Source organism: Silurus aristotelis (assembly GCF_946808225.1).
Source record: "Silurus aristotelis genome assembly, chromosome: 1".
Taxonomy (NCBI): Eukaryota; Metazoa; Chordata; class Actinopteri; order Siluriformes; family Siluridae; genus Silurus; species Silurus aristotelis.
The window spans coordinates 11,017,686-11,036,988 of NC_139574.1; the positions used below are offsets into that span (position 1 = coordinate 11,017,686).

At 39.7% G+C, this 19,303-nt stretch overlaps 1 protein-coding gene across 3 annotated transcripts in view; it reads right to left on the minus strand.

Moving 5' to 3' along the window:
* piezo2a (piezo-type mechanosensitive ion channel component 2a) overlaps positions 1-19,303 on the minus strand; it is a 153,855-nt gene that overhangs the window by 118,860 nt on the left and 15,692 nt on the right. For all 3 annotated transcript variants that reach the window (XM_083543206.1, XM_083543207.1, XM_083543205.1), the window contains exon 2: positions 8,620-8,715. In XM_083543206.1, coding sequence (XP_083399332.1) covers positions 8,620-8,715 — 96 coding nt within the window. The remainder of the gene's footprint in view (positions 1-8,619; positions 8,716-19,303) is intronic.

Consider the following 19,303-nt stretch of genomic DNA (forward strand, 5'->3'; position numbering starts at 1 on the left):
CTTTCTCTGTCAAGCTACACATGCTCCTGGTGTCCTGAAGTGATCCAGCCCCTTTCTCATTTTCGGTCCTGCCTGATTCACCCTGATGCCCACCCTCTGGATAGAGTTCTCTTTTGGAGTTCACTTGGTGCAGCTGAGGAGGTTTCACATGAACAGCCTATTGTGGAGTGTTGAACTCAGGAACAATGAGGATAGATTTAGACTGTAATTAATATAAACAGTCTGCACCAATGACTTAGAGCCGTTTTAAATTTAAGCTATCATAAGTGAACAGTTAATAAACTCAACAATGTTGGAGCTACAATGAATTAACATTCAGTATATCTGAATTCTATTTTTTTCTGTAAAGCTTCTTTGAAAAAATGTCCATTGTTTAAAGTGCTATTCATTAGCTATTATATTAATGCTATTGTATTTTTTTTTTTACATTTTGTTGGATATTCACTCATACAGGAGGTATGTAGTCAGTGCATAATGTGCAATTTGAATACTGGATGTGATAAGTTTAAAAAAAATATTGGTAAATAATTAAAATAATACACAATTTTAATAATCTCACCAACTCTGCTTCTTAATTTCTCATGCAATCAAAACTCATTGAATCACTGTCAAATGAGCTGATATCAGCTTTTAACATCTTTTTGACTGTGCAAAATCTCAGTCCTGTCCATACCTATTCTGGTCTTCAGAGAACAACCAGGAATTGGGCCAAAACTAGCACTCAAGAGTAGGTGACAAACTGTAAAAACCTTTCCAGAAGCCTAGGTGATTTTTCACAAACTCTGAGCTGATTTCATTTCCTCTAACCACGGCTGTTTTTTTCAGTTCTTGCTTCAAAGCAGGTACATTTGGGGACCAGGAGCTCCTGTGGAGGAGTGTGGCCTATTAAAAATTGCTGATTGGTCAATGCAAGCTTCACAGAAGGTACTGAAATATCAGCAGTGTTTATGTTTACCAAGCCATATATGTCATTTTATTACGTCTCTTTAACTGTACATCACCATTTTTCTTTTTTTTTTTTTTTAAATGTGTCAGAGAACTGATCTTTTCAGGAATGAATGAATAAGTAAAAAAAAAAAATATCAAACATATGCTTTTCTAATTAAGATAGACATATGATATACATATGTGCCCACGTGTCATGAATGAAAACGTTCTGACTGGAAATCCTGTGGATTTTTCCGGACAGTAATCATTCAGTATCAGCTGCACTACAAAATCACAGCAGCAGTGACTGTATTGAATGAAAGGATGAGGAAATTGATGATTTCCTTGATATTTTTGTGAAACTGATACAAGAAAACCTGGAGGGAACTTACAGAACAATGGCCTGAGAGTGTTGTACTTAAAGATGTAAGTCACTTGCTATTGGAAATATGTAGAGAAATCATCAAGACGTTTAGATCTGACTGAAAAAAACATAATTGTCAAAGGAAGTTTACATTGCAAGTCTCTATTGAACAGTTTGGGTCAATACTTATCAATACATATCACACAGAGTAGTATTATGTAGTACAATAATGACCAATTTCAGTAAATGTGAAAGATGAACTCATATATATATATAGATCCAATTTATAATATATTTATAAAGAATGCACTTTGCAAATTAGAGGTGCAGTAAATAAAGATACAGAGGGTTGTACCTCAGACCTCAGTACCTAGAACCGCAGATGTTCTATCGTATTCTGTGGATGACTGCAGTGATTTCCTCAGGCTGGAATCTACCATGCTACAAGATCCTACAAGCCTTAGAAATGTGTCAGAAATAAACAGCAAACGTCAGTCTCAAAAAAAGTGCTGGCTTCTTTTAATTTGTCTGAAGCCTGCTTTTTGTGACGTGCCCTAATTGATTAATGCAGTTTGCCCCTACAAATCATGTGTCACTGAACACTGATGAAGAAAGATTCTGAGGACAAACTAGATAAGAGTTTAAATTACCATATATTTGTGTTATGTGTACCACCGGCCATTTATGTTATTTCAATAACGATGCTAATTATGTCCCTCTCATTATATACCATAGCAACATTAGGAAAATAGAAACGTGCCATGTTCTATTGCTCCCCAGAGTCTTGATCTCAAGGCACCGTCTGTGTAGATTTTCAAATGTTCTGTCCAAGTTTTCTCCAAGCTCTCCAGTTTTGTTTCAAACACATACAAGAGGCAAACTGGCTACACTATATTTCCCTCATGTGCATGTATGTATGTATGTATGTGTGTGTGTGTGTGTTTGTGTTTGTGCATTTGTGTTGTGCCCTACAATTTATTAGCATCCTATCCAGAGTGTATTTCAGCCCATTGTTCCCAGGGTAAGCTCTGGAGTCACTGTGACCCAGAGCAGGATATTGTGGTTACTAGATCAGATGAATGACAAAAAAAGGATGAAACAAAGTGATTGTGGTCCAAAATTTGTGCAGGGATTAAGCCTAGTATGAATTATGAAATAAGATAAAGATTAGAGAAAAATAAATGGTGACGGGTTCTGAATCGACACAAAAATGTGACTGTCTTGTACTAGAGGAGGATAGCATGCAAGAATGAAAAAGGTTTGTATTATTCATGAAAATTAAATAAAGAAATAAGGTGAGGAACCGTTTCTGTATGAAGCTAGGTTCACGTAGAGTCCAGCTTGCAGTGTGCTGATGTGGCCTGGGGTTCAACCGATGGCCGTGATGAAGTAATGGTTAAAGTAGTGAACTGATGACACATGTGTGGGGGTGTTTGGGGTAAAAGCAAAGCGTATACACACACGCATACACACACACACACACACACACACACACACACACACACACACACACACACACACACACACTGCATTCCTTTCCTGCTCAGACTCTCCTCCCCCTCACACAGATCACTCAGTGGAGCTTTCACTGCCTGTTGCTTCTATGTTCAGTGCACTTTGGGTGTGAAAGGTGTCTCACTTCAATAAAAAATAAATAAATACATAAAAAAACTAAGCCTTTGACTGGTACTTAATTTTTTTTTTTAAATGTACATGGATGCCCCAATAACTGAGCTGCATGGGCCTGCGATATTTACTTGTACAACGCAATATTTATAATGCGCTACAATATATTTTGGCTTCATAAATTCTGGTACAGATTTATAATCAGATGTCTTGGTTATTTCTAAATGCTTACAAATTGCCCTGGGATTACACCATGCCAAACGTCACATTACACATACGCATGCATTATCCCATCTCTGGGCTCCCATTCTCCCTGAGAAGTCATAATTCAGAGGTTTTTTACAGCAAGCAATTAGGTTTGGCTCAGTCCTGGAAACTGCAACTCAGTTCCCCAGAGAATTAAAATTAGAAACACTCCCTGGTTTATGGGTTTCGTGATAGCAACCCACAGATGTCATAAATGGACAGTGCCTTAATTCGGACAATCACTTCCTTCAATTTACTGTTTACCATTACTCATGAAATTTATAGCACATAGGGCCAAACTGTGTTGATCAGGCTAATCTATACACAAATTACTGCACAACAGCTGCTATAATGAATGAGTGGAAAATTTTAAATATTGTTCTAAATATATTTCATATTTTTGTGTAAAAGGTTTGCACTTGCTCTGATATTTGCCTACTTAGTTCCTACCTGTGCCTCACTGCACACAGAAAAAACAAGGTACAGGAATGTAACAGAAAAATGTACAAATGCTTTGTACCTTACATTGGTACATTCGTGTACCTTCTTGTTTGTACCTCTAAAAGAACATTCATGCACATCTAGTGATAGAAATGCACCTTTGTGTCCTGGTTTAAAATTACATCCTGATATTTTTCCATAGCATTTTATTGATGTTCTGCTGAACTGATTTGTCCTAAAAAATTATAAATGTTCTTTTTTTTGGTGGATTGTTTATACAGTCCTTCAGTTCAATTCAATACATTTTTATTTGTATAGCACATTTTACAATGGATATTGTCTTTTACATTTACATTCGCTGCATTTAGCAGACGAACCTTGTCCAGAGCGACGTACAAAAGTGCTTTGAGCCTCTAGCAATGAATAAATCTACACTGGTACGCTAGATTACAAACTTAATATAAATATAACTCTTGAATTCTACAAAGCAAACTTGGAAAGTGCTCATTTAAGTGGTTTAGGAAGAGGTAGGCCTTCAACCGTCGCTTGAAGGGACTCTGCTGTACAGACATCTAGGGGAAGTCCATTCCACTCTACCATTGCCAGAACAGAGAAGAGCCTTGAAGTATAAAAGTCTTAAAGAAGCTTTACTCAGATAAAGCAGTTTATAAGGTTGTATAAAATAATGTGTAAATGCATTGCCTATAAGTTAGTTTCTTATAATTGTAAATCCCTGCTGAGCAACCCAGTGGCGACAATAGAAAGGAAAAACTACCTGAGATGGTATGAGGAAGAAACCTTGAAAGGAACCAGAGGTAAAAGGGAACCTATCCTCATCTGGGTGGCACAGAATGTCCATTAATTGTAGTTCCATTGTTGAGGTGTGCAGTAATAAATGCTTAAATGCAGAACTATTCATGCAACCGGTGGACCTAAGAAATTGTAGAGCCAGTCATATATTTTTTTCTTAATCAAGTCTTGAAAAGCTCAAATAGCCTCAAACTTCACATTAAATAGTCATATTATAGCTCTATAGGGTTTTTTTTAATCAAAAGCATTGTTCAGTAAAGAATGGGATGCTTCTGAGCTGCTTAGAGTTTCTTCTCAGAGCTGTTGGGTTGGAATTGGCAGGAAGCTTTGAACACAAACAACATACGCCAGCTCAGCTATATCCTGCGTCACCACACCTGAAATAAGTACAACCGAAAACACATACCCAGATTTCCGGTACACAGAGTTGCAAGCATCATAACAGAGAAGTCCTTTGTTTTCAATTGTCTTAGAGCCAGATTGATCATGATAATCAACCTTAAGGTCAAGTAGTCTAGTGGGCTGCTCATAAACTTGCTTCACAAACAAGTAGCACACTGATGGACCCATAACAGGTTCTCCTCCCTGTGCTTAGCTTGATTATCTCCACTTATCTATTTGTATCTATTTACAGTATAAGCTCTATGCTTAGTTCATCTCTTGCATAACAAATACAGCAACACTGTGCATTTGAATCAGGATTTCACCCAGTCTACGCTGCAGGATTGCAATAAAGCACAAAACAGCCAATGTTAGAGAACTAGGTTCGAATGAGGTTTTGCTCTGTCACCTAGAACAATAGTGGTTTTATTCTCTTCTGCATTATTGGAGTGACGTCTTTAAAAGCCACATATGGATTTATTTGTTAGTTTGGTGTTCCAAACCACATACTACTGTACTATTAGTACATCAGCTCTATTTAGGAACCCTATTTAGCAGCTAATGTGCACTTCCAATGTGTATTACAGTTAGGAAAATAAGTATTTGAACACCCTGCTATTTTGCAAGTTCTCCTACTTAGAAATCATGGAGGGGTCTGAAATTGTCATCGTAGGTGCATGTCCACTATGAGAGACATAATCTAAAAAAAAAAATCCAAAAATCACAATGTATGATTTTAAAACTATTTATTTGTATGATACAGCTGCAAATAAGTATTTGAAGACCTGTCTATCAGCTAGAATTCTGACCCTCAAAGACCTTGTTAGTCTGCCTTTAAAATGTCCACCTCCACTACATTTATTATCCTAAATTAGATGAACCTGTTTGAGGTCGTTAGCTGCATAAAGACACCTGTCCACCCCATACAATCAGTAAGAATCCAACTACTAACATGGCCAAGACCAAAGAGCTGTCCAAAGACACTAGAGACAAAATTGTACACATCCACAAGGCTGGAAAGGGCTACGGGGAAATTGACAAGCAGCTTGGTGAAAAAAGGTCCACTGTTGGAGCAATCATTAGAAAATGGAAGAAGCTAAACATGACTGTCAATCTCCCTCGGACTGGGGCTCCATGCAAGATCTCACCTCGTGGGGTCTCAATGATCCTAAGGAAGTTGAGAAATCAGCCCAGAACTGCACGGAAGGAGCTGGTCAATGACCTGAAAAGAGCTGGGACCACCGTTTCCAAGGTTACTGTTGGTAATACACTAAGACGTCATGGTTTGAAATCATGCATGGCACGGAAGGTTCCCCTGCTTAAACCAGCACATGTCCTGGCACGTCTTAAGTTTGCCAATGACCATTTGGATGATCCAGAGGAGTCATGGGAGAAAGTCATGTGGTCAGATGAGACCAAAATAGAACTTTTGGGTCATAATTACACTAAACGTGTTTGGAGGAAGAAGAATGATGAGTACCATCCCAAGAACACCATCCCTACTGTGAAGCATGGGGGTGGTAGCATCATGCTTTGGGGGTGTTTTTCTGCACATAGGACAGGGCGACTGCACTGTATTAAGGAGAGGATGACCGGGGCCATGTATTGCGAGATTTTGGGGAACAACCTCCTTCACTCAGTTAGAGCATTGAAGATGGGTGAAGGCTGGGTCTTCCAACATGACAATGACCCGAAGCACACACCCAGGATAACCAAGGAGTGGCTCTGTAAGAAGCATATCAAGGTTCTGGTGTGGCCTAGCCAGTCTCCAGACCTAAACCCAATAGAGAATCTTTGGAGGGAGCTCAAACTCCGTGTTTCTCAGCGGCAGGCCAGAAACCTGACTGATCTAGAGAAGATCTGTGTGGAGGAGTGGGCCAAAATCCCTCCTGCAGTGTGTGCAAACCTGGTGAAAAACTACAGGAAATGTTTGACCTCTGTAATTGCAAACAAAGGCTACTGTACAAAATATTAACATTGACTTTCTCAGGTGTTCAAATACTTATTTGCAGCTGTATCATACAAATAAATAGTTTAAAAATCATACATTGTGATTTCTGGATTTTTATTTTTTTAGATCATGTCTCTCGCAGTGGACATGCACCTACGATGATAATTTCAGACCCCTCCATGATTTCTAAATGGGAGAACTTGCAAAATAGCAGGGTGTTCAAATACTTATTTTCCTCACTGTATGTGCCTGCTGTTTTTCCATCATCAATGAAATATATGAAATACAGATGGTTCCCGAGTTACGATGGTTCGACTTATGATTTTTTTTAACTTACGATGATGATGGAGATATGACAATATAGTAAAAATACTTTTAATTTTAAACGGCAGGTAAGTATAGCAGCGTATGCTCCACCATTAGCAAACCGGCACTGGTCTATGTGCCCGCTGTTACATACATATACAGTGAGGAAAATAAGTATTTGAACACCATGCTATTTTGCAAGTTCTCCCACTTAGAAATCATGGAGGGGTCTAAAATTGTCATCGTAGGTGCATGTCCACTGTGAGAGACATAATCTAAAAAAGAAATATCAGAAATCACAATATATGATTTTTAAACTATTTATTTGTATGATACAGCTGCAAATAAGTATTTGAACACCTGTCTATCAGCTAGAATTCTGACCCTCAAAGACCTGTTAGTCTGCCTTTAAAATGTCCACCTCCACTACATTTATTATCCTAAATTAGATGCACCTGTTTGAGATCGTTAGCTGCATAAAGACACCTGTCCACCCCATACAATCAGTAAGAATCCAACTACTAACATGGCCAAGACCAAAGAGCTGTCCAAAAACACTAGAAGGTTTCCCTGCTTAAACCAGCACATGTCTAGGCACGTCTTAAGTTTGCCAATGACCATTTGGATGATCCAGAGGAGTCATGGGAGAAAGTCATGTGGTCAGATGAGACCAACATAGAACTTTTGGGTCATAATTACACTAAACGTGTTTGGAGGAAGAAGAATGATGAGTACCATCCCAAGAACACCATCCCTACTGTGAAGCATGGGGGTGGTAGCATCATGCGACTGCACTGTATTAAGGAGAGGATGACCGGGGCCATGTTTTGGGGAACAACCTCCTTCCCTCAGTTAGAGCATTGAAGATGGGTCGAGGCTGGGTCTTCCAACATGACAATGACCCGAAGCACACAGCCAGGATAACCAAGGAGTGACTCTGTAAGAAGCATATCAAGGTTCTGGCGTGGCATAGCCAGTCTCCAGACCTAAACCCAATAGAGAATCTTTGGAGGGAGCTCAAACTCCGTGTTTCTCAGCGACAGGCCAGAAACCTGACTGATCTAGAAAAGATCTGTGTGGAGGAGTGGGCCAAAATCCCTCCTGCAGTGTGTGCAGACCTGGTGAAAAACTACAGGAAACGTTTGACCTCTGTAATTGCAAACAAAGGCTACTGTACCAAATATTAACATTAACTTTCTCAGGTGTTCAAATACTTATTTGCAGCTGTATCATACAAATAAATAGTTAAAAAATCATACATTGTGATTTCTGGATTTCTTTTTTAGATTATGTCTCTCACAGTGGACATGCACCTACGAAGACAATTTCAGACCCCTTCATGATTTCTAAGTGGGAGAACTTGCAAAATAGCAGGGTGTTCAAATACTTATTTTCCTCACTGTATACTTTATAGTTTATATAAAATGGTACTATTAATTGCTCTGTTTTACTACTGTAATTTGTTACAATATCAGAATTTCAAGTTACGATGGGGTCATAGGAACGTATTTCGGTTGTAAGTCTGGGACGACCTGTAAATGCAATGCCTGTTTTGCGAGATTCTCACCTTGCATTGTTGCCTTTGTCGGCTCTGCAAACAGCGGGATGAGCAGGAGGTAGATGAGGTAGACAAAAGACAGCACGTTGTACCGGAACAGACATGCTGCAGCAAAAAATAAAGCAGAGCAAATGAGTGAGCGAGTGCATCGGATGCTCACAGACAAACAACAGACTGCTGAAAGGCCTAAATCAAAACCCTTATTACAGTACAAAGTAATTACACGTGGCAGAAACGGCACCAAAACAGTGCATATTAAAGTACTGAGATCATGCAGAGTGCTACAGAATCCCCTGAGGACAATAACAAGGCCTGCTGATTCTAGTTCTGATTTACTACACTTGTAGCATTTGACATAGCAACAATGTTTAACAACAGGCCATAAGACACTTGTTGTCCAAATGTTGTTAGGCATGCAGAACAAGTAAAAAAATCTTATCTGTATATTGCTAGTCTGAATAAAAAGCACTGTATTGTTATTTCACTCAGGTTCTACTGTAATTAAAACCAGAAAATGTAAACATACAATGACTTTACTAATTTCATCTGATCAAGACAGACTTAATTACTGAATTGGACTGTGTAGTGAAAATTTCAGACTACACTGTTAAACAGTCACATACGAACTGGATATCAAAAATTTACAACAGCCATCATTCACATTCACTTTTACGGCATTTGGCAGACAGTGTTATCCAGGGCGACTTACAGAAGTGCTTTAGAGCCTTTATCAAAAAGATATCTTCATAGTACAAATATTTCACCGTCTAAGAATTCTATCTAGTTGTTTGAGAAGCGATAGTATAACAGTGCGTTGGTACAGCAACAATGTCTGTGTTGTTGTTTTTATTCCCCCATTTCTTTCATGATTTACTGTTCAGTTGTGTGCTTGGTAAAGAAGTAGGTCCTTAGTCTTCTTTTGAAGACAGACAGTGACTCAGTTATTCAGGCAGCTAGGAGAAGGTGAGTGCCAGGATATAGATAGAGTCATGATGCTTGTCTTCCTTGTACCTTGAGGGATGGTAGGTTGAGCTGAGCTAGAGAGAACTCCGGGTGTCCATTTTTTGGCTCAGTAGGCATGCTTTAGTCTTTTAAATTTGATCTGAGCAACTACAGGTAGACAATGAAAGACTGACCAAACAACAAATCATGTGGCTGCATTCTTATCAGTTAAAGGGGTTTAAAATTGCTAGGTTGACTTGCAGTATCTAATCTTGAAATGACAAGAGACTGAACAACCATTTGAGTGGTTAACTCACACATTCATTGTCATGGAATAGAATCCTCCAGATGATGTAGAGCAGTATCCTGCATTACCAAATCAGGTGCTCATTATAAGACGGGACAGATATGCTTTATAGGCAAAGGTTTGTTGACACCTGTCCTGGTTTTTATGCGTTTTTTTCAACATCTCATTCCACATTTAGTCTCCATTTGTCTCCACTTTTTTGGGAAATGTTCCACTAGTTTTTGGAATGTGTTTGTAGAGATTTGTGGTCATTCATTGATATGGTACAGGTACTGATGTAGGGTGAGGAGGCCTGGGGTGCAGTCAGCATTGCAAATCATATAAAAAGTGTTCAATAGGGTTGAGGTCAGCCAACAACACATGTAAACTATATGTTTATGGAGCTTGCTTTGTACCTAGTGCATTGTCATGCTGGAACAGGTTTGGGTCTACAGTACTAGTTTATGTAAAGAGAAAATTTACTGCTACCACATCCAAAGACATGCTATACAATAGTATACATCCAAATTTGCAGTAACAGCTTGGGGAAGAACCACAAACGACTGGGAAAGTCAGGTGTCCCTAGCCTTATAGTGTACTAGTTGTTCATAACTACACTTGCACTAATCCACAGTGCCTGAGAATTGCCCAAAGAGATCACAAGATCTTCATATGAGAATTCAACTACAGGGACATACAGCCCTGTCTTATTAGAGACAAGTATACAATATTGTATCCTAACCCAGCCATTAGGGGGGCACAAGCCAGTGTACTCTTAGTGCCGGTCCCAAGCCCGGGTAAATGGGGAGGGTTGCGTTAGGAAGGGCATCCAGCGTAAAACATGTGCCAAATCAAATATGCGGATCACAAATGAGAATTTCATACCGGATCGGTCGAGGCCCGGGTTAACAACGACCGCCACAGGTATCGTTAGCCGACAGGGTACCGGTGGAAATTGGGCTACTGTTGGCCGAAGGAGAAGAAGGAGAGGAGGAAGGCGTCTACAGAGACGGCAGGAAAAGGAGCAGTGTAGGAGAGTAGAGGTTCGGGTTGGTACTTTAAATGTTGGTACTATGACGGGTAAAGGGAGAGAGATAGCTGATATGATGGAGAGGAGAAAGGTAGATGTGTTGTGTGTTCAGGAGACCAAGTGGAAAGGGAGTAAGGCCAGGAACATTGGAGGTGGGTTTAAACTGTTTTACCATGGTGTGGATGGGAAGAGAAATGGTGTAGGGGTGATTCTGAAAGAAGCATACAGTAAGAGTGTAGTTGAGGTGAAGAGAGTTTCTGATAGGGTGATGATCGTGAAGGTGGAAGTTGAAGGGATGATGATAAATGTCATCAGTGCCTATGCTCCACAAGTTGGCTGTGAGATGGAGGAGAAAGAAAGATTCTGGAGTGAATTAGATGAAGTGGTAGATGGTGTACCTAGGAAAGAACGATTGGTGATTGGGGCAGACTTTAATGGGCATGTAGGTGAAGGGAACAGAGGTGATGAGGAGGTGATGGGTAGGTATGGTTTTAAGGAGAGGAATGTGGAAGGGCAGATGGTGGTAGATTTTGCTAAAAGGATGGAAATGGCAGTGGTGAACACGTATTTTAAGAAGAAGGAGGATCATAGGGTGACGTATAAGAGTGGAGGAAGGTGCACACAGGTGGATTATGTTCTGTGTAGGAGATGCAACCTGAAGGAGATTGGAGACTGTAAGGTGTTGGCGGGGGACAGTGTAGCTAGACAGCATCGGATGGTGGTCTGTAGGATGGTTTTGGAGGCGAAGAAGAAGAGGAGGAAAGTAAGGTTTGAAAGAAGAATAAGATGGTGGAAACTGAAGGAGGAAGAGTGTAGTGTGAGGTTCAGGGAAGAGGTCAGACAGGGGCTTGGTGGTGGTGAAGAGGTGCCGGATGATTGGGCAACTACTGCAGGAGTGATGAGGGAGGCAGCTAGAAAAGTACTTGGTGTGACATCTGGAAATAGAAAGCAAGACAAGGAGACGTGGTGGTGGAATGAGGAAGTGCAGGAGAGCATTAGGGGAAAGAGATTGGCAAAACAGAAGTGGGATCGACAGAGTGATGAGAAGAGTAGGCAGGAGTACAAGGAGATGCGGCAGCAGGTTAAAAGGGATGTGGCAAAAGCCAAGGAAAAGGCATATGAGGAGCTGTATAAGAGGTTGGACACTAAGGAAGGAGAAAAGGATTTATACCGATTGGTCAGGCAGAGGGACCGAGCTGGGAAGGATGTACTGCAAGTTAGAGCAATAAAGGATGGAGAGGGAAATGTGTTGACTAGTGAAGAGAGTGTGTTGAGAAGATGGAGGGAGTATTTTGAGCAGCTGATGAATGAGGAAAATCAGAGAGAGAGAAGGTTGGAGGATGTGGAGTTGGTGAAGCAGGATGTAGATAGGATTAGTAAGGAGGAAGTGAGAGCAGCGATTAAGAGGATGAAGAATGGAAAGTCGGTTGGACCAGATGACATACCGGTAGAAGCGTGGAGATGTTTAGGAGAGATGGCAGTGGAGTTTTTAACCAGATTGTTTAACAGGATTCTGGAAGGGGAGAGGATGCCTGAGGAATGGAGAAGGAGTGTGCTGGTACCGATCTTTAAGCATAAGGGAGATGTGCAGACCTGCAGTAACTACAGGGGAATTAAGTTGATCAGTCACACCATGAAGTTATGGGAAAGAGTAGTGGAAGCCAGGCTGAGAGAAGAGGTGACCATCTGTGAGCAACAGTATGGTTTCATGCCGAGGAAGAGCACCACAGATGCCTTATTTGCTTTGAGGATGTTGATGGAGAAGTATAGAGAAGGACAGAAGGAGCTGCATTGTGTATTTGTGGATTTTAGAGAAAGCGTACGACAGGGTGCCGAGAGAGGAGTTGTGGTATTGTATGAGGAAGTCAGGTGTGTCAGAGAAGTATGTGAGGGTGGTGCAGGACATGTATGAGGACAGTGTGACGGCAGTAAAGTGTGCAGTAGGTACGACAGACTGGTTCAGGGTGAAGGTTGGACTGCATCAAGGATCGGCCCTGAGCCCTTTCCTGTTTGCAGTGGTGATGGACAGGTTGACGGACGAGGTCAGACAGGAGTCTCCCTGGACTATGATGTTTGCAGATGATATTGTGATTTGTGGTGAGAGTAGAGAGCAGGTTGAGAAGAGCCTGGAGAGGTGGAGATATGCGCTGGAGAGAAGGGGAATGAAAGTCAGTAGGAGTAAGACAGAGTACATGTGTGTGAATGAGAGGGAGGGCAGTGGAGTGATGCGGTTGCAGGGAGAAGAGGTGGAGAAGGTGGAGGAGTTCAGGTACCTGGGGTCAACAGTGCAAAGTAATGGAGAGTGTGTTAGGGAAGTAAAGAAAAGAGTGCAGGCAGGGTGGAGTGGGTGGAGAAGAGTGACAGGAGTGATTTGTGATAGAAGAGTATCTGCAAGAATGAAAGGGAAAGTTTATAGGACTGTGGTGAGACCTGCGATGTTGTATGGATTAGAGACAGTGGCATTGAGTAAAAAACAGGAGGTGGAGCTGGAGGTAGCAGAGCTGAAGATGTTGAGGTTTTCGTTGGGAGTGACGAGGATGGACAAGATTAGAAATGAGTTTATTAGAGGGACAGCACATGTAGGATGTTTTGGTGACAAGGTGAGGGAGGCGAGATTGAGATGGTTTGGACATGTGCAGAGGAGGGACATGAATTATATTGGTAGAAAAATGCTGAAGATGGAGCCACCAGGTAGGAGGAAAAGAGGAAGGCCAAGGAGGAGGTTCATGGATGTGGTGAGGGAAGACATGCAGGTAGTTGGTGTAAAAGAGGCAGATATAGAGGACAGGGTGGTATGGAGACGGATGATCCGCTGTGGCGACCCCTAATGGGAGCAGCCGAAAGAAGAAGAAGAAGATACAATATTGTATCCAGTTTGTCCTTAAGGTGAGTGGGCCCAATTTATTATGACTACCTTATCAAACATCTCAATGGTCCTTGGAGGAGAAGCAAAAGTAAATGGTGTTAAAAGGCTTCAGGATTCAGGAGGAACGTTCCTTCAGTTACACGTTATACATAATGGATGTTTTTTTTCAGTCAGACGGTAAGGAATAGTAAACTTACTAAAACAACATTAGATTTAAAATGTTCATCTTGGTATTTCCAAACTTCAATATGGAAAAGCCAAAGAAGCTTCTCAACATGAAATTACTACTTGTAAACTAGTCTTTTTAACTACTGGTTCGTTCCCAGTTCACAGACTGACCTGCTCTAGATCAGTCAACATATGGACATATTTGATTATGTCTATAACATTGACAAAAAAGATTGCTAATTCGAGGTGGAAAATGTAGTTAGCCAGCTATCTTTTGGCTATGAAAATGAAGATGATACTAAATGAGGCTTATAACATTGAGACAAATGACATATAGGCACTGACTCGCTGAATGCACTTCCTGTTTCTGAGACTGGGTGGGAAAACCAGCAGGAACCAACCAGCAGGAGTACAATGCTGGACCCCAGAGTCCTCATGCTGTCACCACACTGAGTGCTTCTGACACTGCCAAATTGTTTTGGCTCTACCGACACTACACTGGACGTTTTGCAAGCTGTGAGCCATTGTGTATTTTTTCAAGGACCATTTGTTTTCATTGATTTCCTTGAAAACAGAAGGTTTGTTTTCATTGACAAATTGTGCAGTGCTAATTGTGTGAGACGAAGCAAAGGGGGAGAGGTTTTGGTTTGTCTCATTTGAAGCCACATCCTGACTTTTACAAAGTTGGAAATTAAATACAGAAGAAACTGTAATGGGCAACCACCCCACTGTCCCTCTGTGCCCTACTTCTGAGTACACCACAACAACTTTCTATAGGATTAAAAAGCCAAAGATCCAAAGATATTAAGCACCAAATAGTTCAATAAATCTAAACACAGACTTATCAGTTAGTTAGAAGTTTGTGTGTCTGTGTGTGCGTGTGCATTTTATCTATTTTGGACATTTCATATCTAACCTTCTCAGCCCTATTTAAATCCATGTTTTTTTGTCGGTTTTCACATCAAGATAAATATGACAGCTTCGGGTTTCCTTATCAGAAAGGCCATTACTCTTTGTTTCATAAAAGCTTCTTCAATGTAAATCTTTATTTCAGGTCTCCAGACAGTTGGTATTTTGTGGTATTAGCTGGATTAGCCTAACATTAACACCTCACAGATAGTGACCTCATATTGGCAACAACACAAGGAACTAGCCAGTGGCAGTGTTTTAACTCTACTCTGGCTGTTTGGAAAGAACGGTAGGCCCCAGGCCATTTCAAATGCATACTGAACCGATGCACGTTTATTTTCTTTATATTGCTGCACACACACACCAACATTAGCCATGAATACATTATGCAGGTTAATACAAACATGAAACATGCCTGGTTCCCAGATATTCTCAGAGGCTGCCAGATGCACAGTTTTGTGTATTTATGTCTATTGACCATCGCCTTATTGACTTGGTCTTGAGTTTAGGTCAAACAGAGTTAGCACTTCATCCCAAAAACATATTAAATAACATGAATGTGGTTGACATTTAAATAGAAACTGATGCTTGATACTTTTACTGAATTAATTGTTTAAAAAGTAATAAAATAAATAAATGGTGTTTTGCACAACATACTGTATGTAAAGTTAAATAAATGGATCAACCGAAAAACTCATATTCATTAGATTCATAGTCTCAGAAGGCTGTGAATCTGTACTGGGTGATGGGTGGGAATTAACACAATTATGAAAATGTTTTAGGCACCGGTGCTTATAAGTTTCCACTTGAATTATAAAGCCATAAGGCAACTTTTTTAATGTGTTTAATATCTGACAAATCCTGAAAAGTCCATTAAGATGCAACAGTAAGAATGAGATCTAATACCAATCACTGTATATATATATATATATATATATATATATATATATATAAGCTATGTACATTTTGTATTTATCAAGGCAGTGTGTACAGCGATAGGTATTAGCATTCAGATAGTTAATTAATAAATGGTGATGAAACATTTATTTATACTCGAGTTTACATCTAATGATACAGTGTAGATGAATCTTCCTTAATTCCTCTGACATGAAAATAATTGTTAATATATATATTGTATGGCATTTCATTATTGTATTTGACCTTTATTTCTATATTTTCATTTTATCCTGCATATTTATTGTATCCATAATACTATACAAAAGCATAAATAAATTGAATAGTAATTAAAATAGATACGCAGCTGTAAACATATTATGCTGCTACACATAGTATAAATAAATGTCATACGTACATACATTTGTAATAAGAAATAAATAAAAGAAAGAAATGCATATGGTTGAATATGTGTGCCTCTAAACATGATTGGCATTATAGAACAATTGCAAGGGATGGAAAGTCCCTGACACAGGATGTTGGAGGACACACAATGCTTATTATGGCATTTTTGTAGAACCAGCAATTCCTTTACTCAGTTCAGGGACAATGTTTTCCAAATAAAATCCCTCTACAGCGTTACTGCATACACAGTATATCATATCTATCATATCATATCATATCATATCATATCTATCTATCTATCTATCTATCTATCTATCTATCTATCTATCTATCTATCTATCTATCTATCTATCTATCTATCTATCTATCTATCTATCTATCTATCTATCTATCTATCCGTCCATCCATCCGTCCATCTGTCAACCCACCTACCTACCTACCTACCTACCTACCTACCTACCTACCTACCTACCTACCTACCTACCTACCTACCTACCTACCGACCTACAACTAAAAATTCAAAGAAGTTGGGAAACTGTAAAGAAAAAAAATAATCAAATCTACAAAAATGAAAATCTTATAAATCCATATTTATTCACAATAAAACATTTAATCTTGTAATCAAACACTTCTCAAAAAAGGTTGGGATATCAGCGCTCAGCTCAAAAGTCTGAATCTCTGATGGTATGGGGGTGCATTTGTGCCTATGGAATGAGCAGCTTGCACATCTGGAAAGGTGCCATCAATGCTAAAAGATACATGCAGTGAGGAAAATAAGTATTTGAACACCCTGCTATTTTGCAAATTCTCCCACTTAGAAATCATGGAGGGGTCTGAAATTGTCATCGTAGGTGCATGTCCACTGTGAGAGACATAATCTAAAAAAAAATCCAGAAATCCAGAAATCCAGAAATCACAATGTATAATTTTTTAACTATTTATTTGTATGATACAGCTGCAAATAAGTATTTGAACACCTGAGAAAGTCAATGTTAATATTTGGTACAGTAGCCTTTGTTTGCAATTACAGAGGTCAAACGTTTCCTGTAGTTTTTCACCAGGTTTGCACACACTGCAGGAGGGATTTTGGCCCACTCCTCCACACAGATCTTTTCTAGATCAGTCAGGTTTCTGGCCTGCCGCTGAGAAACACGGAGTTTGAGCTCCCTCCAAAGATTCTCTATTGGGTTTAGGTCTGGAGACTGGCTAGGCCACGCCAGAACCTTGATATGCTTCTTACAGAGCCACTCCTTGGTTATCCTGGCTGTGTGCTTCGGGTCATTGTCATGTTGGAAGACCCAGCCTTGACCCATCTTCAATGCTCTAACTGAGTGAAGGAGGTTGTTCCCCAAAATCTCGCAATACATGGCCCCGGTCATCCTCTCCTTAATACAGTGCAGTCGCCCTGTCCCATGTGCAGAAAAACACCCCCAAAGCATGATGCTACCACCCCCATGCTTTACAGTAGGGATGGTGTTCTTGGGATGGTACTCATCATTCTTCTACCTCCAAACACGTTTAGTGGAATTATGATCCAAAAGTTCTATTTTGGTCTCATCTGACCATGACTTTCTCCCATGACTCCTCTGGATCATCCAAATGGTCATTGGCAAACTTAAGACGTGCCTGGACATGTGCTGGTTTTAGCAGGGGAACCTTCCATGCCATGCATGATTTCAAACCATGACGTCTTAGTGTATTACCAACAGTAACCTTGGAAACGGGGGTCAAAGCTCTTTTCAGGTCATTGACCAGCTCCTCCCGTGTAGTTCTGGGCTGATTTCTCACCTTCCTTAGGATCATTGAGACCCCACGAGGTGAGATCTTGCATGGAGCCCCAGTCCGAGGGAGATTGACAGTCATGTTTAGCTTCTTCAATTTTCTAATGATTGTTCCAACAGTGGACCTTTTTTCACCAAGCTGCTTGGCAATTTCCCCGTAGCGCTTTCCAGCCTTGTGGAGGTGTACAATTTTGTCTCTAGTGTCTTTGGACAGCTCTTTGGTCTTGGCCATGTTAGTAGTTGGATTCTTACTGACTGTATGGGGTGGACAGGTGTCTTTATGCAGCTAATGACCTCAAACAGGTGCATCTAATTTAGGATAATAAATGTAGTGGAGGTGGACATTTTAAAGGCGGACTAACAGGTCTTTGAGGGTCAGAATTCTAGCTGATAAACAGATGTTCAAATACTTATTTGCAGCTGTATCATACAAATAAATAGTTAAAAAATCATATATTGTGATTTCTGGATTTTTTTTTTTTCAGATTATGTCTCTCACAGTGGACATGCACCTACGATGACAATTTCAGACCCCTCCATGATTTCTAAGTGGGAGAACTTGCAAAATAGCAGGGTGTTCAAATACTTATTTTCCTCACTGTATATATATATATATATATATATATATATATATATATATATATATATATATATATATATATATATATATATATATATAGGTTTTAGAGCAACAAGTGTTTCCATCCAGACAACGTCTTTTTTACAACAACTTGGCTTCATAGTAGAAGAGTCTTAGTGCTAAACTGGCCTGCCTATAGTATAGACATTTTATTTATAAAAACGTTTGGTGAAGCATGAAATAAAAAATATGACAAAAAAGACCCAGAACTGTTGAGCAGCAAGAATCCTAAATCAGACAACGTTCTTCTCCCTAAAATCCAACAACTGGTCTCCTCAGTTACCAGATGTATAAGGATTGTTGTTAAAAGAAGAGGGGATGCTACACAGTGGTGAACATGGCCCTGTCACAACTTTTGTGTTTCAACCATCAAATTCAAAATTACCTTATATTTTTCTTAAAAAGGTAAATTTTTACCTGTCTGTCTGTCTATCCATCCATTCATACATGTCTAAAATAGCGGGATGGATCTGATATATAGACAATATACGACAGTGAGTTTTGACAATTGTGTGTTGCTTTTTTTTTTTTTTTTTTTTTTATCTGTTGATGGAGCAAAATTGTTTAATAAACACTCAAGTCAGTGTATTGCACTCAAGAGAAACAAATTATCATTTACTACTTACATTCTTCTGTAGTCCTGTGAGTGAGACCACATTTATTTCAGTTTTAAGCTTAAAGGTTTGTTTGAATACAGGTGTTTAAAATTTGGAAATAGTTATGATAAGAATGGGCCTCTGTGTGTGGCAGGTCCAAATTATCTGGAGTGCCA